The sequence below is a fragment of the Ixodes scapularis genome, unplaced genomic scaffold (genome assembly GCF_016920785.2).
Source record: "Ixodes scapularis isolate PalLabHiFi unplaced genomic scaffold, ASM1692078v2 PGA_scaffold10__122_contigs__length_95168666, whole genome shotgun sequence".
Classification (NCBI taxonomy): domain Eukaryota; kingdom Metazoa; phylum Arthropoda; class Arachnida; order Ixodida; family Ixodidae; genus Ixodes; species Ixodes scapularis.
In genome coordinates this window covers 39,263,213-39,285,857 of record NW_024609836.1, presented here as the reverse complement: position 1 = coordinate 39,285,857, position 22,645 = coordinate 39,263,213, and the positions used below count along the sequence as shown (strand labels likewise).

At 48.0% G+C, this 22,645-nt stretch overlaps 1 protein-coding gene across 1 annotated transcript in view; it reads right to left on the bottom strand.

Moving 5' to 3' along the window:
- The window catches only part of LOC8029309 (hydroxyacid oxidase 1), an 89,278-nt gene that overhangs the window by 20,679 nt on the left and 45,954 nt on the right, over positions 1-22,645 (bottom strand). Inside the window, exons 5-7 of the mRNA XM_040213614.2 lie at positions 11,031-11,122; positions 5,866-6,024; positions 4,411-4,480 (exon numbers count right to left, since the gene is read on the bottom strand). Coding sequence (XP_040069548.1) covers positions 4,411-4,480; positions 5,866-6,024; positions 11,031-11,122 — 321 coding nt within the window. The remainder of the gene's footprint in view (positions 1-4,410; positions 4,481-5,865; positions 6,025-11,030; positions 11,123-22,645) is intronic.

The following is a 22,645-nucleotide window of genomic DNA, read 5'->3' as shown; positions in this document are numbered from 1 at the left end:
TCAATATAATTTAGTGCTAACCTACGCAAGTAACGTTCCCAACGTCAACAACATCCTACGCAAAAATTTTAATATTCTCTCACAAAACCAGCGCCTTCAATCTGTCTTTCCGCAGGCTCCACGCGTCGTCTACCGTCGAGGAAAAAGCCTTAAAGACATGCTAGTACGATCCAAAACCACACATGAGGAGTTCCTGGGATCTCGGCCATGCCGGGTGCCGCGGTGCAAAGTGTGTAGCCACATGACGGAATCCGTGGAGGCAAAAAGTACAAATTCGGACTTCACCTTTAGGATAAACGGAAATTATAACTAACTCAGCTAATGTTGTCTATCTGTTGCACTGCCGGGTATGCAACATGCAGTATATTGGACAGACCGATCTCCCCTTCCCTTCCGTCAAAGATTTAACAATCAAAAGTCCCACCTTAACACACTCCCCAAACTCCCGCTCTCCAAACATATACGTCTCGATCAACACCACATAAACAAAATATTTGTAACTATACTTCAATCGGGATTCAGTACAGCACGCGAAAGGGAGCAAAGGGAATCGTACCTATTTAAAAAGGTTAACACGCTTCGAGTGGACATTAACGAGATCGCCGGCCTGCTTAGCTGCTTACATCTTGAACGGTTCACCTCCTCGGAACCCCCACGTTGACGGGAAAACGAACAGACGGAGTTCTCTTCCTAGAGTTCTCCCTGCACTGGACATCATTACGACCTCGAGGAGTGTCTTCGCTCTCGGGTGCGAGATGGCGGGCGATGATAAAAATAAAAATAAGGAAAATGGAAGAAGAGAAAAAAAAAAGAGGGGGGGGGGGGGCATGCTTGCACGTGAGTGTGTGGGTGTGCGGGGGGGGGGGGGGGGGGGGAGGGGGGTGGAGAGTAGTGTTTGGGTGTGTAACATGAACCATTGCGCGTCTCGGTTCGCACCCGAGCTGCTCCTGTGTCTCTGCTGGCTCTTCTTGGCCACCCGGGCGCGCTTTTAGGCCCACTTGATTTTGTTTTATTCCCTTGTCTCGTTCTGGACACTGCCGAGCCCCAACGGCGCCTAGCGGGAGGTTTTCTGGGGATGCATGCGGGGCCCCTTCCGTCGCCGCGGCCTTCGTATACCCATGGTCGTTTCTGAGAGGTTGTTTTTCGCCTCCCCTCAATGTCTTTTCTTTTCGCCGCCGTGTCAAAGTGGTGGGCTTCCAACTTTCACCGCAACATTAGGACCTGATGAAGAGCGGGTTTTAAAGCATTTACCTCCTTTTTACGATATATATATATATATATATATATATATTCCTTTTAATTATTCATTAAGAACACAATTGAGTGCATTCACTATGAACTCAATATATATTTTGAATTTACTCATTAAGAATGCAGTAGAGGTTGCTCATTATGAATTCAATATCCTTTCATTTGAATTTACTCATTAGATATGCAAATGAGTTTTAATATCAAGAACTCAATGTCGATTATATTGAATTTACTTATTACATTTGTAAGTGAGTTTCATTACTGAAAGCTCAATATTGGTTATTTCAAGTTCACTCGTTAGATGTATAAATGATTTTTGTCATTCAATATTTAGAGCTTAGTCACTGGACATGCACTTCAGTTTTATTACTTGACAGACTTTTTTCGTCTCATTTTCTTCTCGTTAATCGAGTTTTTGTCATTCAGTAGTTGACATCAGTTGGTTTGTGCCCTTCGCTGTTGAGCAACGCAGCCAGGGCACAGCTGCAAATAACCATGAGTACACGTATGTCTCTCAGGATAAACATATTTGCTCGGATTCATTTGTGCAAGAAAGGAAATCAAAAACCTTTGACACCTTTGAGAGTATACCGCGTAGTAACTCTAGGGTTACTGACAAGGTGAGAACAACAGGGAGGAGCTTTACTTATCTTCCCTCAAGCTTGAGTCTCCCCCTCAAAAACTCTTCAACGTCTCACGCGCATCAAGCACGCGCAAGCTTTCAAAGCATGGCGGAAGGCATGGAGCGCGTGGTGAAGGCCGGGTGTTTGTAAAAAAAGAAGGGATAAAATATTTTAAAGCGAGCAGCTACCGTGCCTCGTCTTGTCTTGAGTGCTGCTATGAAGAGAAACGATAACATACTGGCTAGGAATCGCTTTTGTTGATTCAGCGACTGCACCGAACGATTATCGCTTGTACCAGTGTTTTTTAGGAAGGGATGAATGAGGTCCAACGAAATCGAAGCACTTTTTATTCTCTATCTTACTTCCAACGAGGGGATAGCATACTAGGAATTTTAATAAATGCTCAAGTGGTCACCGGCCAAATGAATACCTTTCATATGTAGTCAAGGGGAATGCGATTAGTGTGTTGTGAGCGCTTTATAGTGTTTGTGTTAGTTTCCTCCATGTTCCATTTTTTAAGGATATATAACATAAATATTCCTAACAAGTTGGAGGATCCTTTTTTTTTTAAATGCAGTTGCAAAACATTTGTTGAAACGCAGTTGCGAAAATTCGATTGAAACTTAGTTGCAAAAAAATCAATTCATACTCAATTGCAAAAATTTGATTGGAACACTTATGCCAAGAATTCAGTTGAAATGCGATTGCTAAAATTTAAATAAAAGTTGGTGGCCAATATCTTGTGACGGTTCAATATGGACTCAAAACGAAAACCCTATTGTGTTTCAGTTAAGACTGAACGTGGTGTATTGAGTGAATAATTTACAATTTCAATTGAAACTCGTTTCATATTTTTGTAAGAGTAACATCTGGGGCTCATCATACGCGTGGCAACAGTGGAAAACAGTGGCCAACAGTACGAAGCTGCTCTGCCGCTGCAGAGCCCAAAGGTCCTGAGTTCAATCCCCACCCCTTTCCTTTTCGATATGGATGAGCATCGTGCCGGCGTATGGTCGTGTATCAATACTGCATGGTGCACATTAAGGACCCCAGGGGCGCTTGTACTGCACTGGCTAAAGTGTCCATCTACAGCTGAGACATAAGTCGCCCGTTGAAGCAGACTAATTTCGGGTTGTATAAACATGCACGTAACACCAAGGCGGCTCTGCCTTATAAATATGTCTTTCAGGGAGGGGGACAGCTGAAAGAAGTGTGTCCCGCATGAAATTCCAGCCTGGAACACGATGGGTCGTCAAGCCGGCAAGGAGAGTTCCAGTCGTCCTTCAGGACAAAGTGAAAGCTGAGCTAGAACGTACAGTAGCAGTGATAAGGCTGTCGTCAAAGTATCTGAACAGACTGGACTGGCAAGTGATATGGTCGTTGTCGCCAAAAAAAAAGAAAAAGCAAGAATATGCCTGGATCTATTTGACCTTCTCAGAGAACACTATCCAATGCCGACGTTGGAAATTGTTGCGCAGAGTATCAGCGGAGATAGATATTTTTCGACACTTGACACTGCCTCTGGATTTTGGTTCAGATGCCTTTTGTCATAAGAACGAAACCTTAAATATTTCAACGGGCCATGCACAAAGTGCTTAATATATTACAAGGTACTAGATCGCTGTAACGACCAGAATCTGAGACTCAACAGGAAGAAGTGCCAGTTTTTGTAGAAACAATTCCAATACCTATACTTATGCGGTTTGTGCAGGTGAACTATACGGCCAGGAGGACATTATTTGGGTGGCTAAGCTTTGTGATAAGTCGGCCCATTATTTAAATTCGTTGATTAAAGTTTTAATTAGTGAAAATAGACATGTGGTTCCAATTAGAAAGTTGCTCAGTGTCATCGAAAACCACTAAATCAGTAATTTTCGGAAAGACCTTGAGCGTATGAGAAGCGTAGTAGTGCCCTAAAGTTACCACTTGTGGAGCAGGTACAAGGCTAGCGGTTTGCGGTATGGCGCCGGCGCGATTTTTGCTTCTCTTATCTAGCCCCAGTCTTGTACCTGCTCCACGAGTGGTAACTTTAGTGCACTACTACGCTTTTCACGCCCTCAGTCTTTTTGAAAATTACTGTGGTAGTGGTTTTCGATGAAGCTCAGCAAGTTTCTAAATGAAACCATATGTTTATTTTCATTAATAAGCCCCCTATACTATGTCCTCCTGGCCGTATAACTCACCTGCTCGAACCGCCAAAGTGTAACTTTCACCATTTTTTAGGAAAAATTAAATAATATTCTGCTGAAAACCGCGAGCTTGTGTTGAGCTTTAGACTGTCGATCAAAGGCGCTTAAGTACCTCGCTGTCGGTGCTGCCGGGGGCAACATCATTAGGTCTCCTACGGAAGAAATGGTTGGGTTCACTACACGACAGGTTTCTGCTGAACGTCTTGGTTGCTGCTCCGAACAACAGTCACAAATACTATTTACGCTCTCTCTCGCTCGGAGCCAAAAGATTATGGTGTGACTATATAGGAAGCGCTGATCATACATGAGCTAGGACAGCCAAAGGGGAAATGTGTGACGCAACTCACCCATGAGCGCCAGCGTCCTGTCAATCTCCTCTCTCAGTATTTCGAGCATCTGGTTGATGCCGGCTTCGCCCTGGAAAGAAGTGTGTGAGCCATGGGGTTCCGAAATAACCTTCCAATTGCACTAGCGTTAAAAACATTATTTCGAAACCATATTTTCACGCGGGTAACATTTTCAGCAACGATATTGATAACATTATATCTTCCAAAATAATAATAACCCGAGACTGGAAAAACAAATGCACAACCACACTCAACCTTCGCAAGACGTCATCAACGCAGCTTTTTTGGAAACGCGTAGAGTTCGTTGTAATTGGTTCCTCGCTTTTTTCATCTTTTTTTAGCTACTGTTTTCAGTCTCGCGTTATTATTATGATGGTGTTCATCAGCTTCCCTGTGTATTTGTCCTTTGATCGATTTCATTTTTCGTGTTTCTTTATCCCTTACTTTTTTACGTGAATGGATCGCTCACATGAACCTGGCCATCGGGGCATCTCACGGTCCCTAATAACGGGTTTCTATTTACTTTTTGAAGGTGCGGGATTATGAAGCGCGGAATGATTTTCTCCACAGTTCGTGGACTTGCTCCTGCGGACACAGCACGGTGTTTGGTATTGACAGGATAAAAAATATTCGAACTGCATCAACCCTACACTCTAAAAAAAATCTCTAGCACCTCCTCTCCCTGAAAGCGCTTAAAAGAGTCAATCCCTGCAATAGTTCTTTTCAGTTCTTTGGTTTCTTTTTTCAGCATTAAAGGACTGCCATTAAAACGTTTATGGTGGTAGAAAGTGGTATATTTTTGGGTGCCTGCCAGGACCCCTCAGAAGTAAACCGCGAAACAGCGCCAAAGTCGTGTTCGCACTAACAGTGCCGCGCAGTGTACATGCCCTTCTCCCACGCGGCAGATGTGAGCCGCTAAAACTGATATTGTGCGGCCTCACCGAGATGCCTAGCCACTAAAATACGTGCAGTGACAAATTCAGACAAGGCCTGCTTTGGGTACAAAAACACTGCGCCGTTCAAAAAGATAGCTGAATTCCCGTTATCTAATTTTCGCCTCGTAAACATGATTTTTTTAATACAGAATATATAAATATGTTCATATTTATTCAAAATGGTGATTCAAAATTTTCGACTTCGAGCGGTCCCCGCTCGAAGCGTCGTAATAAACTTCGTATCAGTAACTCCATCAGTACTCATTTTTGACTTATTCACTTTTCCCGGTCCATTGTTTTATATTTAGCTAACTTCACCTATATATATATATATCTATAGAGTCGCGTTATTACTTGGGGAATGTGCGAGGGCAGTTTATTTCTGTCTCATTTTCATAATGCGGGGTAATACTAACACGCCAAGAAAAAGCTAATGAGCAGGAGTTAAACGTCCAGAAAGACAATCATTGAGATTTAACTCTTAGACTATAGGACGGTGACAGGCGAGTCAGCGTCCTACCTTGTACGCCAGTCCCCAGATGGCGGGGCGACCGACGAAGACGACCTTGGCCCCGAGTGCCAGGGCCTTGATGACGTCCGTGCCGCGACGGATGCCGCCATCCACGTAGACTTCGATGCGGCCTCGGACTGCGGCAACGACGCCGGGGAGGACCTCCACCTGACGTCGGAAAATGATTGAGACCTTAAATGGTAACTGAAACCTAGATGCCCCATATTGACGAAAGCACTCTGTGTAATTCATGGATCACTGTTACTATGTAATTAAAAAAAAAGTATCTATATGTAAGCTCAAATATTTTGCTGTGCTGTTAGCATTCATAACCAAACCATTATTTAAAAAAAAAGCCATATCATAGTTGGTTTATGTTACCACAGTCTATCATTAGGCGATTGTTCGTACCTGTGGGCTGAATACATATTTTTAAAGGGGTAGTGGGCTGGGCTATTTGGTAAGCATTAAATATGGTTAAAATTGGCGAAAGAGGTAGGAAACTGCAGAAGAATACAGGAGACAGTACAGACGTTAACTCTTAACTCAATATTTCATCGAGAAGAGAAGAACAAGAAATATTAAATATTTTCCCACGCGCGTCGCCGGGCGAGCCCGGGCGTGGCCGAATGGTTAACGTGGTTGGCTGTCGCGCAGATGATCCAGGTTCGATTCCAGTGTGCGTGCAATGTTCTCTTATTTATTCTTTCAGCTTTGCGTTCTCGTGAGTTCGAGAACCATCTTGCCTGATCGAGTTACGAATGTCCTATGCGCCGAACTTTCTAGGCAGAATGTTCCAAAAACTCACGAAACTAGAAAAGGCGCTCCGCGTGGCGAGCTGGAGGCAGTCTTGCCCCAGCGTTCGACCCTGCTGTTACGCCGACTTCGACGCCCGTGACGCTCTGTTGTTATTTTCTGATTTCTTTTTTTTTTTTGGGGGGGGTGGGGCACAATTAAGTTTGCCTTAATAAACATTACAGTTTCCTCAGTTATTCTTTGTTTCGTCACCTCGTGATTCTTGACAATATGAGACAGGTACCTGCTCATGGTGCAAGAACTCAAGGGTGCGAGGCGAGGACTTCAGCTCATAGAAGCGTTTAAAAACGTCACTTCTTGTTCAAATAGTGCTGCTGAAGGCTTGCTCGCACAACGCTCCCCCGAACCTTGTATAAGAAATGCCTCGTAAATTTCTCTGGAAAGTGTTTTCTTATGTCGACCGATGATAGTGGTACTAGCGGGAGTTGGATTGCAAGAACAAGCTTGACAGTGCACAGGTAGATCACCCCCACTGCTGATCTAAAAGACAGGTTAAGCTCTCGTAGCGTATCACTGATATACCGTCCAGTCTGTTCTACATACATTCCACCACACGTTAAAGGGATGCAGTACATTATGCACGAAGTACAGGGCACAAAATTGGGGGGCATGTGTCTTTTTACGTTTTTGTCGGAAAACTTTGTCTAAATAATGTATGTGCACCTTGAAACAGCTTTGTGTAATTTTTTGAGGTGCTGAACATCCAACTAGAGCTTCCTTTTCTTGGGCTACTTGTTTTAAGTTATGGGATAGCTTGTGCGAGTAAGGAACCACTACCACACTATTTTCTCAGCCATGCGCGTATTACTTTTCTCTCCTTTTACTTTTTTAAACTAAGAACCGCACGACCTCGTTAAACACCTGCCAGGAGAACCCGGATGACCGGAGTCTCTCAATGTGAGCCTTGAAGCTGTCATTAATGCGATGTAAACATCACTTTTTTGGAACTGATCCAAGACATCAGAGAGCTGTAGCTCTCAACAATTTTAGAGTGTGCTGACGAGTATTGAATATCCTTTCTTGAAGGCGGGGAAAGGGTCCAGCATAAATGGTCAACGTCTGCTAGTTGTTAGCCGAAAAAACAAAAAAAAAAATAAAAAAAAAAAAAAACTCTTGGAACAGTTTCCTCTCCCTTTTCAGGATGGCAGAGCACTAATTAATATAAAGCCGGTCGATTTTCGACAGGCCAAGAAAATGCCTAGTAGCCATTGCTACCATTAGCAGACGACGTCGCAGCTCGTCTTGACGCCGCTGCTCCCTCTGCTCGAAAATAGACGAACTTCCGGAGGTATGTTTATCCAATCTATCCTCCAGTCACAACTCAGTGCCCTGGGGTCACTGTATCCTCTGCGCAAAGAGGAGACTGACTTGCTTGCAGTATGCATTGATTCGTGATTTTTTTTCGCATAAGCATCATCTCATTATGTTTCTTGTTTACTTGGTCACAAATGTGAATTCCTACACGCATGCAGACTACAGGCTACCGGGCTCTCTGTGATGCCTCGTGTAGCCGGACGAAACATATAATTACACAAATAAACCAGGGTGTCGAACCGGAACCGAACCGAACCGAAAACCGGAACCGAACCGGTATTTTTTCCGGAACTGAACCCGAACCCGAACCGTTATATTGTTATCGTGATGAACCCGAACCGGAACAAAAATAACGGTTACCGGCTCATGTCAAAACGGTTCGGCTACGCGCTGTTGACAATGAATGTGCTATCAATGCCATTTGTTTTTTAAGTGCCGTCAACTGACACACACCTCGCTTACATATTTTTCTTCTCCACTCAGTCTTAGGAATATAAACGCTGCATCCATGAATCGTGATAAACGCTGCATCCATGAATCTTGACATAGGAACCAGTATTGCGCTGGTCGCGGCTTCCACAAAAAAAAAAAAAAAAGAGGCTGTGAAAAAAAAAAAAAAAATCGCGTCACGGGAGTTTATTTTCCTACAATCTCGTAAATCCTAAATGCTGCTGTGTGCTCATTTCATAACACGTTTCTAGAACGCGCGAGTTCTTGAAGCTTGCTTCCATCGGAATGGGAAAAGAAAAGGCTGTGGAGTATGATAATAATGCATCCGGTTTCGTATAGGCACTTAGAAGCTAACATATTTGTGGGATAGCGAACTCTTCTATTTTAACATTTATCCTATTACGTCCTTCTGGCGTTGCGTTCGGTGAAGTGTTTTTCATATTCCGTATCTTGTTTAATGAAAACTTCTTTAAGGGTCTAATTTGAGTTACCGAAGGCTAGTTCAAATAAAGAAAGCTGTATTTTCTCCCCACTGTTCCTTCAATTGCTTACACGCCGAGGTGGCGGGATAGTTAGCGAGTTCTACTTGTAAGTGGGTTTGTAAGGAGGTCGCAAATTTTACAGCTACTGCGTCGGACCCAATTAGATGAAGTCCGAATGCGTAAACGTCGGTGAGGTAACCTTTGAGTGCACATAAAGAAACCATTCCTGGTAGAAATCCCTGAGCCTTACACTACGATGTATCCCGTTTCGTATGTGCTGATTTCAGATGTTTTATTTGTAATTTATTTTGATGTTGCAACTTGTCATTTATAATTTCCGAACCGGTTCGCGAACCGGTTCAGCGCCCTAAAACGGTTCGCGAACCGGTTCGCGGATCGAATGGACCTCTTCCAAAACCGATGCGCCCCATCGCGGCAAAATACCACACAGTGCACTCTAGGAACTAGTTGGCCACTGCTGTTTCGGTTTCGACTGAGCAGCTCCATCTCATGCTATCGCGCCGCGACCGAACGCGCTGCTTGCGTTTTCGATTATCTTACTTTTCACGAACGTAGAATACACTCATTCTCGAGCGATACAAAACGAAGACCGGGGCACTTTCCTTCCTTCCCGAAACACCAGATATTATAAGTGCGTATGAACGTAGTAAGACGAGTCACCTTACCTTTGAGTTCAATTTCAATAATCCCGTCTAGTACCAATGAACTACAACTGAAATTGGATCACCTGGAGCCTTACACGTATTTTGTTTGCCAAACGTCCGCTTCTTGTTACTTCATTAGTCGAAGAGCAAGCCGCATCCTCACAGGAGTATCAAAGTTGAGTCCAGCTGTGACGCATGAACTTTTAAGGAAACGCAATAAATTCGACCTCACTACTGCACCAAAGTTACTATGATGTCTTTCTCGTGTCATCATATATTTCCCGTTCAAATTTTATACTGATAGAAGATTAAGTTTTCGCAAACGCTGAGATCGGCTAGCTACGACGGAGGCCCTAACAAGCGTCCCCTACTCCTCGCTAAGCCTTTTTGGACGAGCTTTTACTGACGCCGAAGATATGTGCCTGAACGGTGTGTCTGAAAGTATCTCGGCATACTCAGGCAGAAAGAAAGCAAACACATAACAAATATTATGGCCATTAGCAACCGTCAAATGCACTTTGAATAATTTCGTTCGTTTGGCGCACCGCATAGGGGCTCATGCCCGTCCGGCGTACTTCTGGCGAACGGTGCGACATTTTTCACAAAGGTACTCCACTTTTGCTTTCTTAAAACGGTTTATGTGTGCGAATGTGCCTATACGATTGGCAGGATAACGTTATGCGCATACGCGATGTTGAATATTAGTAAAATGCAAGTGGGTAGGGACTTCGCTTCGTGCAGTGCTGCGGGTCAGTACAAATAAGAGATAAGAAGTGTGCTATAATTGAGCTTTTTAATGGCGCCTCCGAGTTTTACATTGCGTACTCAGGCGTATTAAGAAAACAGTAATTGCAGAACGTAATATTTCGTCTATGGGTGTACGAAACCAACAAACTTCCTGATCGACAGAGAACCCTGACGTAAAGGCGCGAGCTCGATGTATGCATACTTATAGGTTGCTGCAGATTGTTGATCCATACATAAGCAAAATCCTCGAGCTTCGCAGCGTCGACATTCGCAGCACTGGCTCGTCCACATACCTCGAAACGTCAACAGAAAGGCTCAAGTACAAAATACAACAAGCATGCGTTAAGACAAGCTATACGTCTCGGGCTTATGCTAAAGCTTCGAGCTCTGGCCATTTGGGTTAGTTTAGAGACCACAAATGACGCTCTCGGGACCAAAAAACATGAGATAACGGCCGTTAATAGTCCACGCTCTTTGTGTAATTTCTTGTCGACGTGTCGATCGAAACCGAAACCATGCCACTCTCCTCCCTGGCCAACTAGTTCCCAGAGTGCAGCGCGCGCCGTGTTGCATGCAGGGCTTTATGGAAGTAGTCTATTAATCGAACCGGAACTGAACCGGAACAAAGTAAATTTACCTGAACCTGAACCGTAACCGAACCCGTATTTTTTTTCGGTTCGACACACTGAAATAAACATACCGTTGCTGGCACACCATCGAGCTGCCGGCCACCATGATTGGATACAAGTATTGCGGAAACGCCACGACTGATGGCCTCCTCTGCGTCTTCGGCTGGAAGAGAAGGAAGGCGTGGCAAAAACCTAGTGACTAGCTGTTGGAGAGTAATTTGGGTTCAATAATAACACATACAACGGCAAGATAAGTATAACTTATTTGAAAGGGTATCACAATGAATTAATACTGTCACGTCTCATTATTGGGACTACGCTAATTTGGATACACCACTATATAGACCACATTGCCAGAGACGAACAGGGCAAAGGCATTCATATTTATCTCGTTAATGTGGACAACTCACATTATGGAGGCTTTTTTGGGGAACAGAGATGTTAACTAGACATCACTGTATACACTTACGGCATAAATGTTTCTTATTGTGTAGTCATTTATTTATTTACCTTTTGCGGTTCCTCTATACAGCCGCGAGCATAGAGAAAATGCACCTATTGGCAAGAGCGTGCGTTGCGGCAGGAATGTAAAATACAAAAAACGGTAGATGTAAACTAAAAATATTTCAGAAAAGGCTCGAGGTACACTAAGCACTTGTGAGTTGCGAATGCGAAAGCATGCACGCCGTTCTTCCGCTCTTTTCTGTTGTCTGCTTCATACTTCCACCGACGGTCGAGCGTGCGCTGACCTTGGGCGTGGAGCCGCTGCCTCGCGGACACGCAGCGCCATGGGGTGGCGGTCGTTTAAAATGACGCGCAGCGGCCAGTGGGAGCCTCGTCGACGCGCGCCGGCCAATGGGACCTTAGCCAAAATCCATCAGCTTCACTCTGTTCCTTTGGGATCGGGGAAACTAGGTGCCGTTTGCTTTTCACGTGGTTTTTTCATAGCTGGGAGCTGGCTTCACTCGAAGAAAAGATTTAAGGTGCCGTTTTGTGCGCTTCAAACTGATGACGTCGGCTCTCTCCATGGGAAAGATAATGCTTTCGCATTCAAATAAAGTAGTACATAAGGACAATCTAGCTAATACATAAACAGATTTGAATATAGCACATGAAAAAATATGATCATCATGGTGCAAAAATAATGTATTTTTTTTTCACGCGAGTACAGCTTTGCGATGCTCTGAAGATTATCATATCTCCCCAAAGCACGACTTGGGGCCTTTCAGTAAAGAAAGACATAAAATCTCGTGGTCCCTGTGATGCTACCGTATTTTATGTCCTCCCTTATTAGGGTAACCCGACCCACCTTCTGAACAGTGGACAGCAACTCCGCGAGAACAATCCCCAACAAATCGGAGTGAGTTTAAAACACAAGAAAAAAATTAAAAGAAATTTTCACTAGAATATTTTCTGTATTTATTTAGCCAGAGATGGTATACATGTTTAACGTTGCCAAAGAAATGTAATATTTGCTCCTAGCTGGCTATGTACTTTTCATAGCATGTGAAACAAATGTCCAACACCGTGGGATGGGTCTGCGGCCCATCCCACGGCGTCTGAGGTGACTATGTCAGACTGTTATTTTGTTGTTTTTGACCTATTAATAAATGTAATTAAATTTCTAGCACCAAATAAAAAGAACGTATACTGACAGAACACGGAGTTAGAGCTGATATTGTAAAAATCGCGAGTAAAACAGAGTACTTGCATTCTTAGCTGCACCTTTCGTGAGGTGTTGCGTTTCTCGTCGGAAGTTCGTCACCAGGACCATAGTGCGGCCATCCTAAAGTTCAACTACTCCTCTTGCGACGCCTATTCCTCTTCCCAGGAGCAATTGAAGGTTACCTTCCAAAACAACTTCGCCGCAGGTAGCTGCATCGCTAACGAAGGATATGACAACACTTGATCGCGGCAGCAGGTTCACGTGGTCGGCAGCGACTCTGACGGCGGGTGACCCAGTTTGGGGTTCCTGTGAACGTGGAACAGGTGTCCGCAGAGTCAATCTGTTTTCTCCAAGGTCGATGACGGCGCCATATTTAGAGAGGAAGTCCATGCCGAGAATGACATCTCTGGAACAGTCCTGTAGAACGACAAAGTTCACAGGACACGTCTCGCCGTGAATTTCGACGTGAGCAGTGCACCTTCAGACAGGCGTAATCTGGTGGCCTCCAGCGGTTGATATCTGCGGCCCATCCCACGACGTCATCACTTTTCGAAGGCGGCGAGGGAGCCCCCCCACTCAAGACTGAGTAGTCTGCTCCGGTGTCCAGTTGTTTGCAGTGATGTGATTGGCCTAAGCCATTTTGGAGCACCTTTTGGAGCAGCCAAAACAGTGTTTTGGAGCAGCAAAAGTGGCCTTTGGAGCAGCCAGGATAGTGTTTTGGAGCAGCAAAAGTGGCTTTTGGAGCAGCCAAAACAGTGTTTCGGAGCAGAAAAAGTGGCTTTTGGAGGAAATATTCTTACAATAAGTGCTGGACAAACGAAGGGCACTTTGTGCTGTGTTATGACGGAACTCGCTGTTTCTGTTTTTACTGCCGAGACATCCCACAAGTGTACAGTTTTGTAGGCGTTGCCGAGAAATTTAGAAAAGAACGCTCGCCACCGTTTTACTGGTTCCTGGTTCCTGACGTGCCAGATTTTCGTTAAAAGTAAGCGAACACAAAACAATGGATCGCAAGCGCCCCGGCTGGTGCTCTGTCGTGCCGTCATGTTCACATGCACTTGAGGGCAACTTCAGCAAGCTTGCAGTGGCACGTGCTTTGTCGCGCGAGCAGAGACAACGGCTGTTCATTCGAAACCGAAACAATGCCACTCCGCTCCGTCGCCAACTGAATCCCAAAATAGTGTGCAAAATACAACTGTCCAGCATTCAACAACAACAACAACAAAAAAATAAAACAGTCCAGCGGCGCGTGCTTGCCAGGCCGGCAAACGAGGTGCAAGCTAAATAGAAAGAAAAACAGAACCTAAGCGCATCGATGCATGACATCGTGAGCCAGGGCCAAAAGTTTTTTGGAGCGCTCTGAGCAAGGACTGAAGTCGAGACAAACAAGCGCGCTGTGTGGGTTCAGCGTGCAGACATTGCCTTCTTTGCTTCAGCTCACTTCTCCTCACCAACGTTTTTTTGGCGGCAGATTTTTCACGTAGCGGGGTCTCTCTCGAAAGATAGCCCGCCGAGAGAAATCTAGGTAATAAATATTTTGACGAGCAGTCTTTGAGTTAAAGAGGGATTTTTTAGAAGAAGAGGAATGTCGATGAACAAGTTTAGAAACGCCATATCTGTAGCGACGTGGGGACGGCAACACCCGACGTCGCAAGACCACGGTGACCCAGTGGTCGCGCGAGCGTTTCAGCTCACAAAGTAACTCTCGCCGCGCAAAAACGTGGTTTTGTTTCACAGCATGATGGCATAGCTGGCACCCGGCACACTAGCGACGGAGCGTCCGCACATTCCCGCGAAAAAAAATTGAAAAAGAAGACGCGAGATGAGATTCCCGTGACGGCGAGGGCGCGAAACGCGAGACGGCGGCAAAAACCATGCAAGACCGGATGGAAAATTGATGCCGGGTACTTTGTGTCGGGCGGCCGCTTGCGCCACCTATAGCTCACGCATGCTCAATTACGGTTCTCAGTTTAGTTTCGGTTTTGAAAGGCGACCGAAATTGGACCTTTGGCGCAGGCTTGGCGCAGATTAGCCATATATTGGCAAAATGTAGCAAGATGTAGCAGGGTTAGCCCCTTGGCGCAGTTTGGCGCAATTGGCGCAGCAATCACATCACTGTGTTTGGCACAGTTCCCGGAGCTTCATTGCAATGCGTGGCGTCAGGAGAGTGGGAGCGCTCCGGTGTTCGTAGAGGCTCTTTACGTCGTCCGTCATCGGTAGCTTCACTTCCGGGAGTTGCCGCGCTTAGTTTTCCCTGCGGGAAATGGGAGACAGGCTGTCACGGCGCGACCGAGAGAAGGGCGACGCGAAACGTCGGAGGAATGGAAAACGGGACCCACACGAAAATGTCAGACCGGAGCGGTTCCAGTTCGGGTCCGCGGGGTTCTAAACTTGTGGACAGTTCCGATCCGCACGATTCTGGTTGTAACCAGTCGGATCCAGTGAGACGCAACGCATTGGAATCGCACGGGCTATCCGCAGCGGGCTATCCGCAGCGGGGAGCATCTTGCGGAGCTCTTCCCAGACGACTTCACGGGTGATGTCGCGAATGCTGGGGATGCTAGGGCTAATGTCGTAGCCCAGTGCAGAAGCAATGATGCTCGAGTGCTGATGGTAGTGGCTGGCTCTTGTGAGGGGGGCACGTTCTATGTTTGTGGCTTCCTTGACGAAATTTTTGACGGTGGATATCGGGTTGCGAACAAGACCACCGAATATGTCATCCTTTACACCTCGCATCAGGATCCGCAGCTTCATTTCGTCGGTGGCTTAAGGGTCGGCGCGAGCGACCAGGCGCAGAGCACCCTCGACGAAGCTGGTGATAGTCTCGTTTGCGCCCTGGGTCCTCATTCGAAGAAGGTCCTCGGCCCTTTTTCGTTGATATTGGCTGTGAATGTCTGTCTCAGCGCGTACTTGCAGTCGGTCCACGAGATCAAAGAAGTCTTGCGATTCTCGAACCAGTGCCTGGCCGTTCCTTCGAGGAGCGCGAAGTAAAAACTCTGCAGGCGCTGTTCGTCCGTCCATCGGTTGTGCTGGGCCACTCGCTCGTACTGCTGTAGCGAGTCCTTGATGTCTTCATAAGACACCATGAAAGGACGCGGGCGTTCGGGCAGCGACGGCTAGGACAACGACGGGCGGGTCGGTCATGATTGGGATCTTCTTCTTCCGGTTCTCGGACAAGAGACCAAGTCGACGGCTTGTTCGGGCTATGAAGTCTTCGGCGAAGGGTAGCCTTCCGGGGCTGAGCACGTCGCTTGGCCTGGGTGCATTTGGAGGGGCACGCTTTACGGGCATAGAATGCAATACCCCGCACCTCCACTAAAATGTCACGAATGACAAGTGATGAGGCGACGAAAACTGAAACAAACTAAACGTTTAATAGGGCGAACTTATGCCCAAAATAAAATAAGAAAACGGAAGATAACAATACAGCGTCGTTGGCGTCGATAGCAGCGTAACAGCGGGATCGAACGCTGGGGCAAGACTGACTCCGCTCGCCATGCGGTACCCTCGTGGGCTTCTGGAACATTCGGCGTAGAGCTTTCGGCACGTAGAACATTCGGAACTCGATCAGACAAAAATGTTCTCAAACTTACGAGAAGGCCAAGTTGAAAGAATTAATGAAAGGACACTTTGTTGACTGGAATCGAACCTAGGCTTTCCGCGCGACGGTCAAGCGCGTTAACTATGCGGCCATGCACGCGTTCGCTCGACGACGCCGTGGCAATATTCGCAAACTTCTGTGCGTCGACGGCGACGTCGTCTCGCTAGCACAAGAGTCGTACGCGTTTGCCGTCAAAGCGTACACGCTGCCCTCATCGAAGTCGACCAACGTCTGTGACTGTTGCATATGAGCGTGGATCAAAAATGTCCCACTTACTAAAAAGGGTATTCTAGAAACAATGCACGAACTAAAAACAGATCGCTTGTATGCGTGCTCGTTCAAAATCGGGAGCACGCTACTTGAGATCGAGTCGCCACATTCGCTTTGAAGGCACGCCGCCACCTTTTCAACTCTATATCCTGTCCCACGAAATGTGTTCAGTGCACTCAAAAGGCACGGGTTTGAGAGCGCGGATCCGCAGAATGCGTTGTTTGCATAAGAACTCACGCAGAGAAGACTTTTTCAAAAGCGTCAAGCTCGCAGCTGCACTGGCACTGAAGATGCCTTTGCAGTTTATTCGCACTTAGGACGTTATAGTGGCATTTTAGTGGACTAAAAAGTGTAGAGACCGGGACCAGACAATCTCGGCTGGGCCGGATGGGCGAATACCCGCGGCTTTCTTTATTCATGACCTATATACAAAAGGTAACAGTGAGGCGGCGCCATATAAGATAGTGTGTTAGAATCATGTTAGTGTTGTTAAGAGAGAGACCTTCCGGTAACAAACAACGCTACATCCCCCCTTTTAGAAGGATGCACTTCTCTGAACTGAACTAACAACAATCAGTCTCACAGGCGGAATAACCCGTCGCCCTGATCTTGTGTAGCGATGCTGCTGCTGCCTGAAGTCGCTTGACGTCGAACTTCTGTTTACCCATGGGCTCGCACCCGTCGCTTTCGATTGTTGCTGTTGCGGCTCGGTTGGCGTCTCTGAAGGCGGGGCTGGAAGACCAGCAACAGGCGCCCCAGGGACTGGAGGACCAGCAACAGGCTCCCCAGGAACTGGACCTTAGGAGTGTGAGCATGTAAGGTACAAGATGTCGCCGGTTTTGCTGTTGCATGTCCCGTTGAGTTTCTACAACATACGAACGTGGACGTTGCGCACCGCTGAGCACCCGGGCAAAGCACTGAGCATCCGTCACCCAGACTTCCTCTCCTGGCGAGAGGTCTCGAAGCACCTGCGCCACATGGCGACGGTTGAAGTCCGCTGTTTGCTGCCGCCTCGCCGCACAGTCCCTCTCTTAGAAGGCACCCAGGGCCGGCACCTCAGGACGCAGCTTCTCCTTGGCCCTTGGCATCCGAGAACGCAGACGCCGCCCCATCAATAGTCGCGCCGCGCTGCGACTAGAAACGCCTGGGGTATTCCGGTATGACAACAGTGCTAAAAAGACATCGTCACTTTTGCGAAAAAGGTTCTTAATGATTCTCGCAGCGCGCTCCACCTCCCCGTTCGATTGGGGTAGCCGGGACTACTAGTGATATGCTCAAAACCAGTCTCTTGCGAAACCTGCGAAGAAAACTGTGGCCCGTTGTCACTTAGTACTTCCGGTATACCGACGCGAGCCATGGAACTCTTGATCGGTAAAATCACGGCTTGGCTTGATGTACTTCGAAGTGTTACGACTTCTGGGTAACGAGATTGGTAGTCCACAAGAAGAAAATCCTGCCCATCCAGATGAACCAGATCAGCTCCCACCTGTTTCCATGGTAGATCCACTGGAGGCGTTGGCAGCAGGGGCTCAGCTCGTTGTGTCCTGGTAGGTGCACACCGTTCGCTCGTTTAAACCATGTCCTAGATCTGCTGTCAGACATGGGACCACCGAACCGAGTCGCGGGCCCGCACCTTAAACCTGTTCACTCCCTGGTATCCTTCATGGATAAACTGCAAGACTTCTGATTGCAGAGCTGCTGGGATCACTAGACGACATCCCTTGAGAAGCAGCCCATCACACTGGCTCAGCTCACCTTGTTCCTTTGAGCTTGTTCCTTTGAGGCCAACCGTGGTTGCAGAACTTCTTTAGTGTTACGCACTCGCCGTCTGATGCTTGGTGCCGACGGACATCTTTGGGGATGACTTGAGAGCCTTCCTGGATGGAATGGACGACGTTCTGCACGTAGAGTTCCGGAGCTCAGTTCCACGGCTTATGTCAGTGGGGTCCTGGACAGTGTGTTGGCCGTAGCCAACAACTTCCCGGGAACGTTGAAGATCCTGTACTGGTACCTCATAAGCTTGATCCTGAGCCGTTGTATCCTTGGAGGCAAAACATCCACGTCCATTCTCCCAGTAGGGCTGTCAAATGCTGGTGGTTTGTCTCCACGGTGAATTGTATACCTCTGACATACTCGTCGAAGCGTTGTACGGCCCAAACGGCTGCCAGGGCCTCTTTTTCGGTTTGACTATACCTTTGCTCGGTTGGCGGAAGTGCACGGGATGCCGAAGCCAGAGCTCGGCGTTCACCCGTTGGCTGGTCCTACAGCAAAACTGCCCCCAGTTCAAACGAGCTGGAATCTGCAGATATGATGGTTGGGTGCTGTGGGTGGTAGTTGGCCATGCCGTCTTGCCACGCCGTCTTGACCCTTTTGGATGTAACTCATTTGGCGCTGAAAAACTCTGGCGCCGACGTAATCCCGAAGGGCAACCGGCGGAAGCAGTAGCGCCCAAATGGGGTTATAAACGTCGTGAGTTCCTGGCAGTCTTCGGTCAACTTTACTTGATGGAAACTGGATGTAGCGTCCAGCTACGAAAAAAACTCGAGCTTCACCAAGAGTAGGCCCCAAGACCTGGTCTACCGTCGGAATTATATGGCGCTCTCGAAGCGCCACTTTGTTCAGCCTTGCGAGGTTGACGCAGATGCGGTAGGCGCCGGACGGCTTGGGCACGACCACCATTCTCGCGCACCACGGCGTAGGACTTGACACCCGCCGGATCCCGTCCTGTGTTTCCACTTTGTCAAACTCCGTCTTCACGACGTCGTCCAAGGTATATAGGAACTCTTCTGGGAACGTGAAGCGAGAAAGGGACCGCATCGGACTAAGGGCGGATGATGCACTCTCCTTTGAGCTCACCCAACCCTTGGAACAACCACGTCGGCGAAGTATCGTTCTTTCTTTGCTGGACGGCAGCCATCGGCTCGACGAACTTGACCACGCCGAGTGCCTGGATACCCAGAAATCCCAGGAACGGAACGACCTGGGACCGGACCACGTACAGCTTCTACTTGGTCGTCTTATTCTTCCATTCGAGCGTGGCGACGAACGGCCCGAGAACGTCATAGGGCTGGCCCGCTAGACCCGTCAGCTGTCCGTCCGGCGGCTCGAGCCGCGCCGAATCCCAGAAAATGTGCTGGAGATGGCCGTGACTTCAGCCCCGCTGTCGACCTTGAAACTAAGTGACATACCGTCGACTTTCATCTCGACGAACCTCGCCCGAGCGCTGCAGTCCGAACTGACGGCACCCAGCTCAATCAACCCGAGTCTCTTGCTTTGCTTCTCGAGCTTTGCACCGGAGCGACATACCGCTGCGGAGTGGCCCTTCTTGTGGCATTTGCTGCAGAGTACCCGGCTTGCACGTCATTCACAGAGCGGATGAAAGGTAAGTACTATCTTGATCACAGTTAGCGGGAACGCCGGAGCGCGTGGCAGCGGGCACTATCAGAGCGCTCTACCGGACTGGCGCGCAACTGCTGCGCATGCGCAGCGCGCGTGCGGCGAGATTATATTCTCGTCGCGCGCATCACGTCATCTGAGCGCTCGTCTGTCGTCTGCTACGCGCGTCGTCTGCTACGTGTATTGTCTGCTACGCCTGTCGTCTGCTACGTGTGTCGTCTGCTACGCCTGTCGTCTGCTACGCGCCTCGCCTGCTATGTGGGCTGTCTGCTACGTGTGTTGTCTGCTACGTGTGTTGTCTACCATGCGCATGCTACTGGTGATAGCAAGAACTTTGGCATACCCGAAAGGTGGTGAACCCTAAAATGAAAGCTCCTCCAATGTGCTCATCTGCTTTCCTGGTTTAGTTTCAGTATTTGTTAAAGCAAATAAACATTGTGACTTTTTTTCTTCTCGCGTCAGTCTGCGCCAGCTTCGCCGACCCCGCTTCCTGTGAAGTCTAGAGCTATCTCGGGCGCGGTGATCATAAACTAATTGTCGGCCAGCGCGTCTGCATCATTAATTAACGTGGTCCTGACTTTGATAACTGCATTTATAGTTTGTGGTTCTTGTCTTCCTTATTGTTATTGCCTTTTGGCCTGTGATAGATGTGTGTTGGTGACTGTGGGGTGCAGACATCTAAGATTTCTGCCCATAAAGTTTGCTGCAGCCAATTTCTGTAACGACGACGTTGTGTCAGTAGTGTCGGGTAAGAAAAGTGCAAACTTTATTGCTGATGTAAAGTTGAATGGCTGCTACCTGCAGTCAAAGAAAAATCAAGTCAACTAAAACAGGCTCAGTAACGGGTCATATCCCCGTTTAGCTCGACTACAGCCGCCATCCTTGGCGGCAGCGAGTCGTAAAGACTTGACACGAAAGACGCGTCTCCTTTCAAACGTTCCCATTTTGCTTGGACCGCGTCCCACAGCTGGTCTTCTGTGGCGGAATAAATAGGAGTGCGCAACATGGCCGCCTTCATTCGGCCCCACACGTTCTCAATGATGTTGAGGTCCGCGCCCCTCGGAACCCATGGCAGTTAACTCCTCTATGCCGCACTGCCGCAAGTGGTCCTTCACGGTGCGCGCAGTGTGGACGGGCGCTAGATCTTGATGAAAAAGGAAGTTCCCGTCGGGGAAGAGACCACTCCGAACGAAGGATATAAGGACGGTGTCCACCACGTCGCAGTAACTGGTCGATGTCAGCCTCCCGACTATGCGGTGCAGAGGACCGAGGCCATGTTTTGTGATGGCACCCCAAACGTTCACGGACGTCCTGCCGCTGGAAGCAACGCGCTGCACGTAGGCAGGATCGTTCCTGCAGGAGCGCATCGACCCTAGCTGAGCGGTGTGATTTTTCAGCCAAGCTATCGAACTGCATACACAGAAATTACGCAGGTAAGGAAGAGAAAGGAACAAAGACTGTCACAACTACCCATATGAGCCAACGATAATAAAAAACAAATAAACAACGTAATTAGCTTTAACTAACAATGGATACATTGCGAATAACATAGCGGAAAATTCAACTGTTAAGAGACCCCAGCCTTTTATCAAACGGAATTGCAGTAAATCACGAGTGTGTAGCGAGAATGTAAACGAACGACGAAATATTTCCGCAAGGAAAACAATTATCAAGATCTACGTAGAACAGCTAGCATACTAAGCAGGCCTTACCGTGCGCCGCGGGGTCGCCACACACGCACGCATTCGTCTTGCCTGGTGGAGAACGTCGATTCGTCTGAGAAGACGGCCCGGCCCCAGTCATCCGCCGTCCACGACGCATGTCCCATCGCAAAGCAGAGCCTCGCTTCCTTGTTTGAAGGAGATAGCAGGGGCTTCTGCGCTGCCATGGCGCTATGCAGGCCGGCGCTTGCCAACCTCCGACGAATTGTTACGTCCGAAACGTCCAATTCCAGCTCCTCTCGGATTTCCCTGGCCGAAAGAAAGGGGCCCTCGACGACAGCGGCAATAGTGTAACGGTCCTCATCCTCGGTCGTCGCTCTTGGGGGAGTCCCTCGAGGTGCGTCGTGGATCCGGCCTACATAACGGAAAGCTTGAACGATCCTATTAACCGTCTTTAGAGGCCTTTTTAGCCCGCTGCGAGTGCCCTTTCTGGGAGAACTTGATGATCGATCACCTGTCCGCCTCTGGAACTTTGGCCATGACGAGGTGCAGCAATCGTTCTGACAGCAATGCAAAGGCGCCTAAATTTATCAAGCACACCACATGCGGGGGAGGGGGCCTCGAATATTTTTTTAATAAAATATAAGAAAGAAAAAAGGTATGATACTGAATCATGCATCAAAATATTCGCATGCTTGTCGCATGCCCGTGGGCTGATAAGTTCATCTACGCGCGTTTTAACCCCTGCGCTTCCATGCGACATGCTTCGCGTAGAAGACGACGCCCGTAGCAGACGACGCGCGAGCGCTCCGATGACGCGATGCGCGCGATGAGAGCATATTCGCGACTCCAGCGACCTATACACTCCGTGCGGGAACTATAGGGGGCGCTTTGAAAAACGCGCGTAGCGCCGCTAGCGGAGGAGCTGGCGTTCGACAGTGAGGCGCGTTCAGCAGCCTGCGGCGCCTTTTCGCATGCGAAGGTGTGGCGGCGGAAGCGCGCACGGACGAAACTTTTGCTTTTTGAGCCGATACGTTGAGGGTGACGTTGCATGAGTGCTGGGGCAGACCTAAGAAGGGCATCTAGCTGTTC